Source organism: Haplochromis burtoni, unplaced genomic scaffold (genome assembly GCF_018398535.1).
Source record: "Haplochromis burtoni strain Fernald_Lab_line unplaced genomic scaffold, NCSU_Asbu1 Contig_38, whole genome shotgun sequence".
In the NCBI taxonomy this organism is placed as follows: Eukaryota; Metazoa; Chordata; class Actinopteri; order Cichliformes; family Cichlidae; genus Haplochromis; species Haplochromis burtoni.
The window spans coordinates 2,315,489-2,334,391 of NW_024582399.1; the positions used below are offsets into that span (position 1 = coordinate 2,315,489).

General features: G+C 42.1%; 1 protein-coding gene across 3 annotated transcripts in view; it reads right to left on the reverse strand.

The window, feature by feature from the left end:
- LOC102292440 (receptor tyrosine-protein kinase erbB-4) overlaps positions 1–18,903 on the reverse strand; it is a 376,157-nt gene that overhangs the window by 31,086 nt on the left and 326,168 nt on the right. For 2 of the 3 annotated variants that reach the window (XM_005920194.3, XM_005920193.3), the window contains exon 21: positions 981–1,142. In XM_005920194.3, coding sequence (XP_005920256.1) covers positions 981–1,142 — 162 coding nt within the window. The remainder of the gene's footprint in view (positions 1–980; positions 1,143–18,903) is intronic. The other variant, XM_005920195.3, reaches the window with a different exon arrangement.

Below are 18,903 nucleotides of genomic sequence, written 5' to 3' on the forward strand. Positions count from 1 at the left end.
CGAGCCTATACAGCTTGGAGTAAGACAACATGCATGAAGAGGATGATGTGGACAAAATACTCATTTGCCTAATAATTCTGCACTCCCTGTAGTAACATTTTTTTACTTACTTTTTAGAGTAGGTGGTTGTAGTGTATTATGGGCTATTGTAACTGTTTACTGTACAAATATGTAAATTTACAGGACAATATGGTGGACAAGACCAGGGCACACCACTGCACTAGAGTACTGTTAATACCACTGGTTAAGAGCCTGGAAAGGACCAGTAGGAAATGAGACTATGTACACTTACTAAAGTACTTTACTGAAGTACTGAAGGTGTGATGCACTTTTGCATTGTTTAAGCATTAATATGTTAGTACTACTTTCTGCTACAAGGCCACTCTTTTCTACTAAATGCCATTTATTTTTTTACTTAACATTTAGCAGATAAATTGTATCATTGTACATCAAGCTACTCAGCAACATATAATTAAAGTCATCAACAGCTGCAACATTAAAGGCATCAATGAATCAGTAATAATGATCCAAAATAATCACGTCATTAGTTACTATTGGCTCTCTTCTCGTTCCCATCACCTCCAACCAATGACAGTTGGCTGCCTCTCACTGAGCCTGGTTCTGCCGGAGGTTTCTTCCTGTTAAAAGGGAGTTTTTCCTTCCCACCATCACCAAGTGATTGCTTGTAGTGGTTTGTTTGATTGTTTGGGATTTCTCTGTATTCTTGTAGGATCTTTACCTTACAATATAAAGCGCCTCGAGTCAACAGTTACTGTGATTTTGCTCAGATAAAGTGAGACAAGTTTATATAAATAAAACTGAATTGAAATTAACTGAATTTAATGTATATTATTGTGAAAAGTGTCATTTATGTACGGTTTTCCCTGTCACAAGTCTTGTAGTTTTAGTACTTTCATATCAATTGTCCCGCATGTGAAATTGCGCTGTATACACATAAAGATTAACACTCTTCCACTTACACCGACCTTTCCCCCGTCTGCGTTGTATTCTTTCTCATCGCCGTCCAGCAGTCGGGCTAGGCCGAAGTCGGTGATCTTGATGTGATTGGGAGACTTTACCAGCACGTTCCGAGCTGCCAGGTCCCTGTGGACCAGCCTCCTCTCCTCCAGGTACATCATTCCCTGAGACAGAGAGAGAAAGAGTTGACTGCGAATCCTCTCATGAAGTCATTCATCATTTTAAATTTCAAGACTGAAGCAGTCTGAGATCGGTGATGCGGCAAATGTCAGTACTAACATAAAATTATTGTCATAATTGTCATTGTCATTAACTGCACATCCAAGCAGACATTTAGACTCAATCATTCATTGTTAGCACTTCTCATATACATGACTCAAAGAGATGGAGACTCCAAGTCGGCTTTTATAGCATTTCAGAGATGTCAGTTTTTTGGCGCAGACGATCTGCCTGTCAGAGTCCAAAAACAAAACTCAACATTTCTCAGTCTAAAATTTCCCAAACTGTGAGCACTCATATGACAGTGATGTCACCACAGATTTGTGGTTAGAGAACACTGAATTGCTGATATTCATGGCCACTGAGTCAATGATGACACACATTTTAAACGTAGAAGCTGTAAACGCCAGAGACCTTATAAGAAAGAGAGATGTGCTCAGTGGAAACCTTAATAGAAACATATAACAGAATCCAGTAAATGCAAAAATGGCAACAAACAGCAAATAGCTAACTTAGCTGGAGTATAGTTTCACGACATTTATAACTATTTGGTGGCATCCACTGCTGTGCAAAAGTCTTGAGCTGCCTCTCGTGTCTTTATATTTTGCAAGGGAATGGGAAAGAGGTGCAGTGTTTTATTGAAACATTTGAAAACGCACATGTAAATACAGTAAATAAGGCAAAAACAGAGTTTGTACAATCATAACGAGCTTGAAAGTCAATATTTGGTGTGACCACTTTTATTCTTCAGCACAGTCTGAACTCTCTTAGGCAGCTTTCTTGTCATTTCTTTAAGTCATCTTCAGAAATAGTTCTCCAGGCTTCTTGAAGGACACTCAAAGCTCTTCTTTTGGTGTTTCTGCGTTTTGTTCTGTTCTCTGTCAATGTGATCCCACACTGCTTCATTAATGATGAGATCTGGGCTCTGGGGAGGCCAATCCGAGACTGATGTGGTTGCCTGTGTTCCACAGTTTCCTTAGATAGTCAGGTCTGGACTCAAAATGAGTGAAAAAGCAGCCAATGTCCAAAGAAAAACTTTGATACCCTACAAAAATTACAAGAAAGCTGTTTTGAAGCAGCAAAACATAAAGAAACGAGGGGGCGCTCAAGATATTTCTATCTTCTCGTTTTGATAGTAACAAATATGTGAATAAAAGATGAATGCATGGAGTTTTTCATTATGAATGGTGTGACGTCAGCAATACTGATTGACCTCTTAATGAAGTCATAGAGTTGTTTAATGGCGAGCATGCGTAGAAGTGTGACCTGAAAAAGCTTCAAAAGCCAATTTTTTCAGGAAGAATACCCATTTTTAAAAGTTATTTCTGTCACATTAGACTGGTGGCTTTATACAGTTTTTATGCCCCGATGATAACAGAAAAGCTCTTTCCATATTCATTTTGACAGTGGATTTAAAATAAGAGCCCCGAAGCACTACTGAAATGACTGCCAGGTGGAGAAACTTCCTTCTAGAAGCTCTTTGACATTCACAATATATTGTTAAAAAAACAAAAACAGGTGCTGGCTTTGTACCAAAGTGTGCAACATCAGTACCTACGTCTTGCAACGCGTCCAAGTCAAATGCAATCTTGTTCACTCATAACTGACACGTCGCCTTGGTGTCCTCAGTAATTGGGGCCATTTTCAAGATGGCTGGGCAGGGAGAACAATGGATGCCCTGCTGATTTGTTAACGTTGATTATGAACACCTGATGAGCAAAGCGAGTAAGGGGAAAAACAACAAAGCTTAGACTGGAGACAACTTTGCTTCGCGGCCCTAATTTGTTGCTCAATGGGCTGGACGGAGCAGCGGCTCTTTGACAGTCGCACAAAAACCCATTTGTGGCTGTGCAAGCACACGCATGGACACACGTGAAGTCAAGCAGAGAATGCCAGACACACGCAAACAGGCACGTCTTATCATGCATGTGTGAGCACAAACACTCACTCTTCTCCTGTCTTGTGCAGTCATATCTGAAGAAAACTGCCAGATGAACAGGTAGACGGGCGAGGCTGGGCCAGCTGAAGCATTATTACTCTGGATGTTAAACAAGTGGATGCCATTTTGCAGGCGGATCAATGAAAACACCTTGGTGGTCATTATGGTCAGCGCACAATGAGGAATTCAAACCACGGCTCACGCATCCACTGGTGCGAGAGAATCATTGCCCATTTGAAATGCTTACTATGAAAATACAGTATATGCCTGTGTGTTCGTGGACACGCGGGCACATATCGAGGAACACTGTGTTGAAATGTTCACCGTGGCGAGCCGCCGCACGCCTCCTCCTCCCAGACGAATGTGAGGATAAATCGATCGCTCCAACGTCTGGCTCGCCGGTAGCTGAGTCCTCATCCATCATCCGCTGGTCTCGGGGAGACAGATGTGTAGAAACACATATGCACACGCACTCACACTGACAGTGACCACCCAGAGACCACCACCTACACGCAAAAGCAAGCGATATTTCACCACGGTGCCCAGCTCCTCGTGAAACGCATCCATCGGCCAGTTTGCATGTCTCTCACTTGCTTTCTCCGTTATCTCCCAGTTCAGGACACTTCCTACTTGTATTTCCTGTCTCCCTTTTTCTACATCTGTGGCTTTCCTCTCTAATATGAAGACAATGTGTCCTGACTAGGCAATGAGCACCCCTCTTTTACTGAAAGTGTATTTAAAATAGATTACTTCTGGGGGGTCGGGCAGGCGATCAATAACAATGCTGATTACAATAAGCCAGAAGACGACCGACTTCGGGCGTATTTATCCCGCCTGTTGACGTCGAGAGAAATTAGGAATCAATGGCCCACACAGTCCATTAATACACTTCGACTTAAAGTGACAGGGCAATGAGGGGAGGCCATCGCACTGACGGGGAACGTAGAGCAGCTCAAGGAGCCAATTAATTTTCAGCCACCCTGGGCAGTAAACAGCAGCGTCCCGGGGGGAGGGACGTTGGGGGCAGCCAGCGTTTCAGGTCGAGAGGGTCCGTCTGCCAGTGCACAGTTTAAGACTTTCAATCAAGACCCGAGTCCTGAGTCATGGAGCATAATAAAGAAATAAAAGGGTGATTAGATCATTAGAGATGATTGAAAAAATACGTGGATTACGTGATTTTTTTTGGTATTGAGAGAACAGCGGTCTTTTCATGCTCCCTGAACTGTACACGGTGAAGATGGTTCCTGTGACCTCTTGAAGAACTTGTTTGGTTTAATACATCATTTAACAAAGGTGCTTACTGCACAACTGGTCAGCCAGACAATTAAGCATTGATACCATCACAACTAGTCACCAGAAATACCAGATGAACTAATTATTCATAATTATTCATATAGTCTTAAGATCTAACACAATCTTGTGATTTTTAAATCACGAATGAACTTTGATTAACCCCACTTGATTACTGTTGAATTAAGAAATCACTTAATAAGAACCCGTTTGACATTCTCAAAAAGTACAACATCATGCCACAACAAACAGCAGAGAAACAATTTCACTGAGGTCGATCAGTCTTGAAAGTGTTAAAAAAAATTCTTAGGCTTTGGGACTCCAGTGAACCACGATCAGAGCCGTTATCCACACATGGAGAAAACTTGGAACAGCCTTCTCAGGAGTGACAGGAAGCTAGCATTTATCCACTCAACTAGAATAGCACATAACCATGTTCAGTTAACCCGAAACACATTAAATGCTAACAATGCTAAAGTTAGTGCCACTTGACATTCTGTTGAAGAGTCACACTTTGGTGCTGGTTTATCTTGCTGGCAACTAATACGCTGTAAGCTCAATGCAGCAGCTTGGGTTTGAATCTGCCTTGAAGTCATCTTTTCTTTTTCTCTCCACTTTCCTATTGCAGTAAAGGCTAAAATGCCACACTTGGAGCTACATTTAAAATATGATTGCTTTTAAATGGCTATTAAATACACAAGCAATATTCAGACCAGCAATTTTTTACCATAGTCATTAAACTGCTGTTTGTTGAGAGTTTTCTGGGTGTCTTTGGACTTTTGGATGATCAGTCTGATTATTAGTTGGCTTTGGGTCCCGCATCTTAAGAAGTTGGATTTAAGGTGAATGATAACAATAACATTTAACATAAACTCTACAATAAGCAAAACTGAAGAAATTACAAAATGAGTTCGGTGTTTGATTTCTGTGGCTTGGTTCAGTCGCTCCCTGAGCTTAAACAAGCTGATGTGAGATGTAACGGGCAGGTCAAGCAGTGTGGTAGGCAGCTTTAGCTGAACTGCAAGGAAAAGGGCGTATAGAGCTTGGCAGCACTGCAGGATTTCACTGCCTTAAATCCCTTAAAAGAGTTTGCAACACTTCCTGCACATAATACATCTCGCCTTATGTGGTACCAGCCTCAGCTGTGCCTCAGAAACTGCCTGTTTTCATTGAAATTGTCGATCCCCCACATCGTTTGCTTTGAACATCTCCTCAGAGCAAAGTAGTTTGGTTCTTCTATAAATGTGAGGGAAGATGATATGAATTCTTTTCAGATTTTAACTGACAGATTACATCAGAAAACATTTGTGTCTCCTAGCATTTTTAAGGTTTGTGGAAGCCCATTTTAATACCAATTAAAGCCTAATATTTATAACTATTTCAGGATCTGCAGGAACCCCGGAACAGCTTGAAGAAACAGCAGATGAGTAAAGTACCTGTCTACGTGCCCAAAAGGCAAAATCGCTTTGTTCTCTCTCTGTCAGCCATTATTTTTCTGTGGCAAAAAGCAAAGCTGTCGGCGTCAGAAGAAGAGCTACATTTGGCACCGTGCGTCACTCCAAACCTCCCACCGGGCCGATGCACTCAAAGTTCAAAGTAAATGTTTACGGCTGACCTTTGAAGGAAAGATGATGATGCTCAGGCTGATGTAGATAAATAGAGAGAAGATGCAGTTTGCCTGTGAGTTTTCTAACAAGTAACGAATGACATGCTACACCTCCCAATATGTAACTTTATCAGTTTTTGATATAAGTAAAGGTAAAAAAGGGCTCTTGTGGACTAAGTGCATTTTAAAGTCAGTTTTATCATGAGAACCGATAATGAAGTTGAAAAAAATATAAGGTGGTGATGAGCATGCAAACATTTCAAGGACATTTGGTAACATTCACTCATATGTTGGATGTAGAATGACCCCAAGTTACTGAAGCTAAATGAAAAAAGGAGCTGAAATACAAATACAGTGATTCACACTGAAGCTAGAAGAGGGACAGACGTGAATCCTCTGTATTTGCTCATCTCATTTCATTTAAATGGCAAGTCAGCTTTCTCATTGTGTAACACAATTTCGCTGTTAATGTTGACACTGGGGCACAACTGGATGAATGGTCACTGTGAACAGCAGCAGCTCATTTGAATACGTCTGTCCAATTCAGGCAAAGCCACAGTTTCCGGACAACATGTGCTTGAACCGTATATGAAAGGTCCCGCTGAGCATGTTCACTGCAGCTTTCCCCCGCCTCCCAGCAGCAAGGTTAAGGGCCTAACATCCTTGCTGCTAATCCCAGATGACACCGGGGGTATGTTTGAAGCCCTCTGAGCATGAAGTGCTGCTATAGCAGTTTGAAATAATTTTACTTTTTTTTTGTCTGCCAAAAACATTTACTCTGTGTAACTTTTCAATAGCTGTTTTGCAAAGACCTTTGTAAAAGTCAGGATGTGCTTTGGGACGTTGGCATGGTCAGCCGTGGTCTACTGTCTGTGCATACACTGGCAAAACACCAGTTATTAATGCACTATATATATCCAAGTCATACACAACTACTTTTTTTTGACTGCAGATGAAAAAAGTAAGCGAGTATGACTCTTTAAAAATTACAAAAATGGTGTAAAAGAAAAAAAAATCACATATGATTTGATTGGCTGGCGGGTATTCAGCTGTTCAAATGCTACCAGTTGATGACACACAGCTCTATGAAGGTATTAAACACTGTCCATTTTATTGGTTCCTCTGCACACGTAAACTCAGGCAACAAACTATGTGGACTCACAGGCCACTTTATTAGAAAATGACACCTGCTCAACTGCGCATTGATTCAAATATTTAGTCAGCCAATCACACGACAGCAGTTTATTGCATTTATGGTTTTGAATGCATGTTGAACCTCGAAGCAGATGAACTACAGCAGCAGAGGACCACACTGGGTGGCACTCCTGTCAGCTAAGAAAAGGAAACTGAGGCTATGATTCACACAGATTTACCAAAATTGGGTCGATCCTACCTTGTATCAAGTGTATCAAGTACCAGTGCTGTGTTAGCAATATAATGTAGTTCTTTATCTCCTAGATGCAGTTTGCATTTCCCCCTTTTTTCGTGCTCTTGTTCTTTAAATCAATATAAATAAAAATAACATCCATATCGCCAGACATGAAAAGCTGCACACTCCTCTGCTAATTTTCTCCTCCCTGCATAGGAACCCAAAACTCAGTCTGTCCTCCCATCGCGCAGATAACTGAGGAACCTCACCGAACACTCCTTAAGAGGCTTTAGGAAATAGAAAAAAACACCCTAAATGTATTTCTCATGTACTAATATGGAAACATGGTGGATTGTGATGTAAAGTTGAGGATTTTAACAGGGAAGTCTGTGGGGCCTGACTTGTTCTTGGCACTTCCACATTGTCTTTCAGCTTTGTACAGTGTGTTAGACCTTGAGGTGCCAGTGGGTCTTATGGAGTAGCTGTAAATGTAAATGCCAATGATCATGGACTGATTCTTACATAGCACTTTTCTACTCTCCCGGAGCACCCAAAGCACTTTATACAACATTCTTCATTCACACAAGCACTTTTTTTCCTACACAGAAGTGCATAGGAAACATTCACACATTAACATTTACACACATTCATGCTCTGATGGATGCATCGGAGAGCAACACGGGGTTAGTATCTTGCCCAAGGCAGGTAGACGGCCTACTATACCTGGTGAGCTAATGTTAACATGATTGCGTGTAGCTAAGCCACAGAAACGGTACAAATGCCTCATGTTGCTTCACCCATCAACTCTTAAAGCCACGACCTAAACTCACTCATATCACTACGTTTGAGTTCACCGCAGCTTTATCAGAGCTGGATGTGTCGGCTGAAAGGTGACGAGTAATTGCGGCACAAAAGCTGTGTAATTAACAAGTTTAAACAGTGTTTAGTCAACTATTTAAACTTTGCTTTAGCTATTCTAATGTCACTTAATAGACTCGGCAGAGGAATGCTTCTTCTTGTCATAGCTGTCTTTACCTCTGACTCATCCTTTTTATGTTTCCACTTACTGAGTGAGCTGCGTTGGAATAAAATATGCAGACCTTTTCTCATATTTTACACCACTTGCTTGAGTTTTTGTTCTATATAGAGAAGAAAAAGGTCAGAAATCTGAACTAATATGCAAGATAGAAGGGAATGAATGTTTCCTTGTTGTTTTGTTAAGTGTTCGTTAAATAGCTTGTGAAAGCAGAGGGATTTATTGTGAATAGTTTATCCTTTTTCTGACCTGGTGTAGGGCTAGCAAGTGGGATAAAATCTCATTTTTAAACAGCACCGAAGGTCTTTTTCATCTCCGCGGGCTGCTGAATTGCTTACAGGGGCTAAAAGTCTTCCAAAGCACGCAACAGACGAGGTCACGGCTGGTCGGCAACCCATTAGCACCTCCTATCTAACAGGAAGAAAAGAAGAAGGAAGATCTGAGTCTTCGGTAATGTAGAAAAACAAGCGCATGAAAAAAAAAAGGGAGTGGAGTGGAGGAGTAACTGCAGGGAGCGGTGCACCTCAGCAGTGGTGCTGCAGAATAACAGATGCTGGGCATAAAGGAGAGCAGCTGGAAGGTAAGAGGAGAAAGAGGAGGATGGACATGGTGGACTACAACAGGTAATATCCAAGTCAAGTCAGCAGATCCAGTTTTTGCTGAATTATTACCAATGTGCGGCAGTTTCAATGGGGACTCTCAGCAGTTAAATAGCTTTAATGATCCAATTCTCAGGTAGAAACACGTGCACCGACTCCCTGGACTTCACTTTATTTGGGAATTCATGTTAAGAAAGGCTAAAAGAAAAAATTCCAAGGAACCAAAAGGTGATGTGTCTGTTTCCAGAGGGAGTGATAAGAGCACCGCATGTGGTGCACCCCCCTTCCACCACCACCCATCTCCCACCCAGAAAAAAATGAAAATAAAAAAAATCCAGCCGCCCCACAGAAAGGGTGAGGAGGCAGCAACAATATGAGCAATATGGAACTGTCCACACGCCGGGAACTGGGACCAGTGCGATAAGGAGCATGCACAATGGCTCCGCTCAGGTGGCGCAGGTGGTCGTCTGTCATGCGCTGTGTGCTGAGCTGGAGATAGAATGGAAGGCCTTCCCACAGAGCTGGCAGTCTCCAAAGCATGTGTGTGAAAAAGACCTCGCTGTGCGCTTGTGTGGGAGCGAGGGAAAATAGACGGGAGTGAGAGTGAGCCAGTCTCTTCAATTGAGAGCGCATAACAAATTCAAATTTTATTCTGAAATGCTGTTACAGAAAGTTGAGTCAAATTTGTTCCCCAAAGAAGAGATTATATGCGTAAAAAGTAGCATTCTGTTTGAATTACCCTCGCACCGTCGCCGGATGGTTTGGATGGCTAATGAACGATGCAGGTGAATGTGGCATAACGGGACATATGTAACGACGGCTAAGCGGCGGCGCAGCACGCCGGGTGTGGGCCCATTTACTCCGCATTCAGCCATTCTGGTTTCACAAAGCAGGAGAAACTGTAGCTATCTATCAAGCAGAGCTGCTGATCTGTGCGTCTGTGTGCACAAAGGGTATGGTGGCACTGGGGTGCAAAACATGACAACTAAAGACAAAGAGTAACATTTCTAGATTGGCAGCATCTTTGTAATGGTCCTGGGCTTTTGTGTTGCAATGATACGCTTTAGTTCTGTTGTATTATACGATTTCAGGTTCCTCTTTTGTAACTTTCTGTTTGGATTGCTTTGCTTTTGATTGTCTTAAGGTTGTAACTCCAGCTTCTTATATTTTTTTGTTTTAGCTTTGACTCTTCATGGCACAGATTCAACCAGGTGCTGGAAACACTCCTCAGAGATCTTGGTCCATGTTGACATGACAGTGTCAAACAGTACAGTGAACTCATTGTTATGTTCAAGAAACCAGTTTAAGATGATTTCAGCTTTGTGACATGTGTGCTGACCTGCTAGAAATAGCCATCAGAAGATGGTTCATTGTGGTCATAAAGGGATGGACATGGTCAGCAACAATACTCAATACTAAATGGGCTATGGTGTTTAAATGATACTCAGTTGGCGCTCAAGGGCCCAAAGTGTGCCAAGAAACCCTCCTCCACACCATTAAACTACCAGCAGACTGAACCATTGATACAAAACAGGATGGATCCATGTTTTCATGCTGATTATGCTAAATCTCAACCCAGCCATTTATGCCACCAAATTTGGTGGCATAAATCAAGACTCATCAGACTGTGCAGCAGTTCTTCAGTTATCTATTATAAAGTCTGGTGAGCCTGTATGAATTATAGATAAAGTTTCCTGTTCTTAGCTGAAGGGAGTGGGACCTGGTGAGATGCTCTTCTGCACACCGTGGTAGTAAAGACTTACTTACTTTTGCCTTATCAGCTTGGAACAGTCTGACCATTCTCCTCTGACATCTGACATCAACAAAAGCATTTTCATGTAGAGAACAGCTGCTCACTGGATATTTTGTCTTTTTCAGACGATCTGTACTCTTCTAGCAGAAGCCTATCTCAGCTACCAAGGGCGAGAGAAAGGGTACATCCTATACAGGTCTCCAGTCTCTTGCAGGACTAACACAGAAACAGAGACAGACAACCATTCACACTCACGTTCCTATGGGCAATTTAAATTCACCAATTAGCATAACTCTACTAACTGCATGTTTTTGGACTATGGGAGGTACCTGGAGAGGACAACATGCAAACTCCAAACTGAAAGGCCAGATGGTGGATTCAAATCCAGGTTAACCGCTGTGCTGTCGCGCTGCCTCACAGTATTTTTCAAACCATTCTCTGTTAACCTTAGAGATGGCTGTGTGAGAAAATCCCAGTAGGATCAGCAGATTCTGAAATACTCAGAACAGCCGATCTGGCATCAACAACCATGATGATCAGTTCAAAAGTGTGTTGTCTCGACCATAATCTTGTCTTGGATAAGTAGATATCTGTGTTAGCAAGTCGTTGAACATGCATAACTAATAAAGTGGCTGGTGAGTGTGTAGTCATGTTCTTGCTTTGTTTTTCTCCGATCATCTGATGTGTTCTCTAGTTTAGTTCTCTAGTTGTTTTCTCTGCTCTCTAGGAAAGTTTCACTTTTGGGTTTTGTTGTTACAAGTAACTAACTTCATAATGCTAAATAAACCTCACATTTTGTTTCTTTACAGATTTCTACATCAGTATTTGGATGATGATGCAAGAACATTTAAGTTGTTGCATTTATGCTAACTGGTCTGTTTTCTGGTGGCTTTTAAGCTTTGGTAATCCATTTTTTTGTTTGTTGGCATCCATCCATCATCATACTTTTATTAAACACTTTCTATTTGTGTCAGATATTTAAAATGTTTCTATGATTTCTTGTATTTTGCAGCTCAGGGCCACCGTACACAGGTAAGACAGAGCACGTAAAAGCAAACCCCTCAGTGGGAGGGAACAATGTCAGAACTTATCAGCGCTTGTTGTCTTCCTCCTTCCTTTCTTAATTATATCTTTCCTCAAGAGAGGGAACCAAAGGTAAAAATATCTAAGCTCCGTTGCCATGATCTCAACTCCCCTGTGGGACAGAGAGATCCTTCCAAAATGTCACTGTGCAGGCAATAACAGACCACTGCTGGCGAATTTACACGAGCAAATGTCAATAATTTTTTTTGGCTTCTGCAACGGAATTAAAAGGAAGATTTTTTTCCCCCCTTTCAGTGCGATGAATTTCATCTCTCCTGAGTAAATACGGGTAATATATACCGTAGCGTAAAGCTGCAGAAACATGGAAGTTCGAGTTAAATTTAAATAAAACCCTCCTGCTTCAGCTGCAACAAAAGATGACATTTTCAGCCATGAAACTAAATGTCCTTGTGGGGGTGACGGTGCTATCCAAGCATCAATTAACAGCACTCAAGTGAGATCCTGTGAAGTTTAGGATGGCCTGCGGGCAGCCGAGAGGATGGTAATGATGGGTTTCATCAGCAGCTCAGCGGCCTCGTGACTTCGACAGGTGAAGCGGACAGAAAGGAAGAGAGAAAGCAAACAGGAGGAGAAGAGGGGGGAAAAAAAAGAACAATGAGGACATCTGATCCTGATTTGAATCAGCTGAGCACCAAGCCATACACTCACACAGTCCAGCGTTCACAGTAATGCCTGTAATTTGTCTGCTGCTCGCTGTGACACTGAGAAGTTATAATTTTTAATCACAGAGGGTAATTATCTCGGTGAGAAGCTGACAGACTATTCTGCCCACTGGCTACTTTTCATTCGGGAAAGGGGACACTTTACTGTTGACATTGCATGCATGCACACAAATAAGTAACAAAAATGCTTTAATTTCAGCACCCCGTTTCATCCCGTTTGTTTGTAATAAGGCTGCTCGTAGCAAAGAAAATGAAATCCTGTTTGCACGAAATTGATTCACAGAGCAACCTGGCAGAATCGTTTATGCTTGTTTTGTTAAAATGACATGTTTAGGACTCCATAATAAGTACAGAAGAAAGTTGTTTCTTGTTTGCAGCCATTTCAGAAAGGCACGGTTATGAAGTGTTTGTCGGAGAATCCCTGCGAATTTCCACCTGCCGCCATTCATCTGCATGCGTGCGGACGTCTGTGTCTAATGAGTCTCGGTTCCAGGCATTGTGAGTAATCGGGATGTATGGTAAGAGGTGACCGATCCAATCAGGCCTTCCTACCAGTGGATCTGGCAGTCAAATCCCTCCCCTTATGCATCCTTGAGCACTGCTGATCCTTACAGATAATTAGAAAGACCCAAGAGGCTTATCTCTCCGCCGCCCGTTCCACTCATCACCTCATACTCTTCCTCTGCGGTCTTCCCCCGCCCTGTTTCCTCATTTTGTTGCATCAGCAGGGACATGTGCGTCCTCCTGGGGACCGGCTGGTGTGTGTGTGAAAGAATTTGAGAATGTGTTTGCGTTGGAGGAAAACACATCACTTGGTTTGGTTTTTGTTTCTTATCATGAAAGATAGTATTATGGGTTGTTTGGTAATCATGGCGTGATGTGGCTCCCGACAAGCTCTCAGATGCAAAGAATTGTGGGACTGCATTATTAATGAAGCCCCGGGGAAATAAAGAGCTGAACATGGATCACTACCATATAGCCTGCTGACAGTAATAAATTCACTCTAACTTTATATAATGTGTTTTTAGTGGAAAATATAGACTAAAAGGAATTCATCAATCATTTGGCTTACGTGCTAAAATATATGATATCCTCCTTTGGTGTGAAGGATTTTAAAATGTGCTATTTTCACTGCTAGAGCTGGCATCCAGTGACAATTTGTCATATCTGGATTCGGAAAAAAAAAAGCTTTAGAAAGTGCTCAAATCTGTTTAAGCAGTTTGTTTGGAGGGACACTTGAATGGATGTGGAATAAAAACCTGCTGACATCAAAAATAGAGTGTTAAAAATGAATGTCACCACTTGTAGTATAACATATTTTGGAAACAGCATTGTTTTTTTACAGCAAGTAGTGCCCATATCTTGGACAAGAGGGTGGAGTGAAGTTTTCAGCCAATGCCCAGCAGCTTGGCTGTCAAGGAGCATTTTGCAAATTTAAACAAACAAACAAAATATGTCATTTGTCATATAAGTGATTTAAAATGCTCCAAAGCGAAACCACACTTCAAAGTGACTTGAATGGAGGTTTTAAGATCCTAGTAAGTCACAGAGGTCAAGAAACAAGCTGTCAACCGTCTGAAAAATGGCAAATGGGCTGATACTTGCATAGCACTCGTCTACTCTGAGCACTCAGAGAACTTTCTACTACAAGTCTTATTCACCCAATCACACCCCGGCTAACATTCACACTCCGATGGATGCGCTTGGGATAACTTGGGGGTTATTTTGACACACTGACTGGAGGATCAGGGAGCGAACCACCAATTTTTAATTGGTTGACACCCCACTCTACCTCTGGATCTACAGCCCGCAGTTGGCTAGTTGTTGGTCATGGTTGTTGGCTGTCTGTTAAATCCATTCCTGCAGTCATACAAGCACTCAGTGACCCCCTGGTACCCTCTGATTACTGTGGAAAGATCTGTATTCCCTGAATGGTTGTTGAGTGGTTGCTACCAACCGCTAGGTGAAAAGTGGTTGCAAAGAGGTTTACCCCCTCATGATTGGTTTGTTTGCTATCCGGTTGCTGCAGTCATTGAAACACCCACACGTCTGCAAGCTAACTGCCTACAGAGCAGCAGTGAAAAGGATCTTCAAAAAGCTTGTTGATTTTACTTTTACGTTTTAATACCAATTGGCAAGTAGATGACCAATACTTGCAGACAAGATGCAGACAAGTCAGCATCTTCCATGCAAACAGCATTTGACTATGCGAATCAGTTAGAGACCAAACAAACTGCAGTTTTGGCTCACCTTCTTAGGCCAAGAAGTTGCCACATTTCAAGCTCAGCCACTTCTGATTTCATAGATATCAGAACATTAGCAACAGTAAAGACAGAACAGGGTTGAAGTTAGTAAGCTTTTTTAAATCTGCACATTAAAATCATGTTTCTCTGCTTCCCTGACATACACCACGCGTGTACTAGTTTCTGCTTATGTTCAACATGCCAGTGATGAACACACGCAGGTGGAAAAACATGTTTCACCTCCTGGCTGTATTAGATTTGCTCATCAGATGTTAACAGGAATTTAAATGGACATTGTTGACAGGAATCATGCTACTCTTCAGTTCGTAATTGTTTTTCAGTGCACAGTGAAACATTTTCATCACTCTGTGGTTAATTGCTTCTGCTGCAGCGCCTTTTATTCCCAGCTAAAGGACGCCAATGGGGAGAGATATCTGGTGTGTAAACTAAAAGGTGTTGCTGTTAATTAATAATGTATTATATTTTAAACATGAGACCTGAAAATGAGCATTCTGAGGAAGGTGACACACTTGGTCAAAATGAAGGTAATTCCTCAGTGGTTATTATAACATCTTTGACAAACCTACTGCATTATTTTAAGGGTCCAAATACTGAGTGTATTAAAAAATCACAGCAGAACTGTGTAGTTATTCACATAAACGGCTGTGCTTTTACTAGCACATTGTGTAAGCATGACTCTCAGAAGATGCTTGATGACTATCTCTTGGGGTTTTCTGAGCCTGCTCAGACTGTTATCTTCACCAGACCCCGGCAGGCAATTGGCTGTAGTAGTTTCAATGACGGCTAAAGAGAGATTTAAGATCTGTGAGGGAACTCTATACAAGAGAACAAACCCTGCACTGGAGGATATTTCGGGTATCACGGCACTACAGAGAGAAATCAAAGACATCTTTGTACACCAAACCAACTGCTCAACTTAAACATTTATATTGACATCGGCTTTGTTCCTATTCACAGTACTACAACCGTAGATGTGATTGTAACAGCAGAGGCACAATGTAGAAATGAGATGTCAATAGCAGTAAACTGAGATTTCTATTTCTTCTTCTGCTTGTTGAAAAATGTACTGGGTCTATGATACGGCAACCAAACAATGACTGAAAAAATAGTAATCGATACAGTGAGTTTACCGCATAACTGAGCATTTTTACAGTCGTTTGGTCTCATTTACTTATCAGCTACACGAGAATGGGAGTCAACACTGTGATAAGCGAATAGGGCAGGGACAAGCTATTGATACCACAATATAAACACATTGTATAATGACAGCAGACTTAAGAGGAAAGCTAATCGAGAGCTAACAGAATACAGAACAGAATAGATGCATCAACACACTGGATCAATATGATACACGTACACGGCGGCCATTTTTTCTTCTTCTATACAAATATTGCCATGAATCTTAGATAACTGTCTTACTCGCGATAGTGGCTCAAGAGTTGGGTGTTCGTCCTGTAATCGGAAGGTTGCCGGTTCGAGCCCCGGCTCGGACAGTCTCGGTCGTTGTGTCCTTGGGCAAGACACTTCACCTGCCGCCTACTGGTGTTGGCTTCTGTCAGTCTGCCCCAGGGCAGCTGTGGCTACAACCTGTAGCTGCCTCCACCAGTGTGTGAATGGAGAGTGAATGAATAGTGGAATTGTAAAGCGCTTTGGGTGCCTTGAAAAGCGCTATATAAATCATCCAATTATTATTTATTATTATTATTATTAGGTTATAATGAGTCTATCATATATCACATGATGACTGAGTTGTGATATCATTGTTACCATGGGTAACCTCTGGAGCTGAGAAGAGGTAAAAACTACAGTTCCTCTAGTGGCCACTTGAGGAACTGCAATGTGGTCAGTTCCCAAAGTCTCCCATGTTTAAAATAATGTTTACAGCCTGGTACAAATAATGAACAAGCTTCTTTGATCCATGTGGGTGACTGAGTAACTCGATTCCTCTGTTTGTGCCCTTGGAGCCTTCTGGAGGGTTTTTAATGGAGTGTCTGACTAATATAATTTCTTGCTATGTAGTTTTTTTCCTTTCCTAGTATCTTGTAGCCTATGTATTCATTGTGCTTCCTTTGCTTCCTTTTTTTTTAAACATACTGTATTGCAGTAAAAACAAATGCAAAGCGCAGGCTTTTGTTATTAGCCCTGCTGAAACTCATTTTAATACACCTGACATAATTTTGAGCACAATTATTATTTTATTCATGCGGCTACACCAATTTAGTAAAATTAGTTTAAATGGGCAGCACGGTGGCACGGTGGTTAGCACTGTTGCCGCACAGCAAGAAGGCCCTGAGTTCAATTCCAACATCAGGCCGGGGTCTTTCTGTGTGGAGTTTGCATGTTCTCCCCGTGTTTGCGTGGGTTCTCCGGGTACTCCGGCTTCCTCCCACCGTCCAAAGACATGCAGCTTGTGGGGATAGGTTAATTGGATCATCCAAATTGCCACTAGGTGTATGATGAATGTGAGTGTGAATGGTTGTCTGTCCCTGTGTGTTGCCTGCGACAGACTGGCGACTGTCGTTGCCCTGCCTCCCTTATGAAGTGGAATATCTCCACCGCCTCTCGCCCTATGACAGCTGGGATAGGCTCCAGTGCCCCCCGCGACCCTGAAAAGGATAAGCGGAAGCGAATGGATGGATAGTTTAAATGTTTAGTTATAAATATCAAACGTTTTGATCACAAGTTCACTTACTTTTCCAAAAACAGTGATACTTATTTCAGGAACCTTGAACATGTTGTTATGTATTTAAACTGTTATATCCTGGCATTGTACATACCAAAGTTAACATAAAAAAATGTTGCCAATAAAAAAGGAAGCAGAAATTTAAACGCAGTTTTAAAGATAAGATTTTATGAAAGTTTGACCTTATTTGACCTTGAAGGAGAGGTCAGAGGTCCAGAGTAACATGATATTTACAACCCCATATATCACCCCCTACATGCCTGCACGTTGTCAGTACAAACCATACCAGTAAGAAACAGTATTAACATCACTACATCATTCAAAAAGTGAATTCCAAAAATCTTGCTGTTTATGTAACATGTGAAAATACATGTTAAAGATGTTTTTGATTCACTCCAAAAGGCCCAGCCTCAGGGGTTTTTGTCCTTTGTGCCCTGAAAAGTGACTCCTTCTTTTTCACTTTTCCAGCAGGAAACTTAACTGTGTAACGGGAGGGAAACAAAACCATCAAATCAGGGCAATCTCATCTCAGAAAACACACCTGTCCAGGTCCACATCTGCATGCTGAGAGTATTGAGACATTTCACTGACATGCGATGGCATGATAGACACACGAGCGCAGGAGGGAGATGATTTGATTCCAAGCAAAGGATTGACTCATTTTAGCGAGGGAGGGTAATACGAGGGGAAACGTGTTGGGAGGGAAAAGAGAACAAGCAGCAGGAGGAGGAAGAAGAAGTGTTAAGGCTGGGCTAATAAGTGCAGGCGAGATGTGTTTGCTCAGCACCGAGAGGCGTTTCACAGGGAAGTGAGTGACACAGAGGGCTCCACGCTAAGCTTGACCAGATTGGATCTCGTGCCATCGGGGTGGCATCTCCGGGGAGCCAACTCTAACTGCACGTGGAAGAGCACACACGCATGAACAAAAAAGTCCCTGCTGATTTTGCCTTATTTTACAGTTTGTTGGTGTGTGTGTGAAGGGGTTTGTGTCATTGTTTGTTCCCACACACACACACACACACACACACACACACACACACACACACACACACACATACACACACACACACACACACACACACACACACCTTCTTGCATATTTTAACAGTGTGCAGAAATGCTACGAGGTCAGTGTTAGCACGGAGCCACAGTGACAGCAGAGTCCAAAATCTGACTGCAAGGTGTTTCCTGCAGGGCGTCACGTGCACTGGTACAAATACAAATAACCCCACTGTCTCACTGTTCACTCACTGACAGTGGCCTAGATACAACCCCCTCGTTCCTACAGCCGTCCCACCTCTACCCCCCCATCATAAAAAAACCCCAGTGGAGACCGTTGTCCAGCCAGAGCTTCCCTGCCAAAGCCAATCATTTTAGTGGCAGGACAGCTACTCGCTGAAT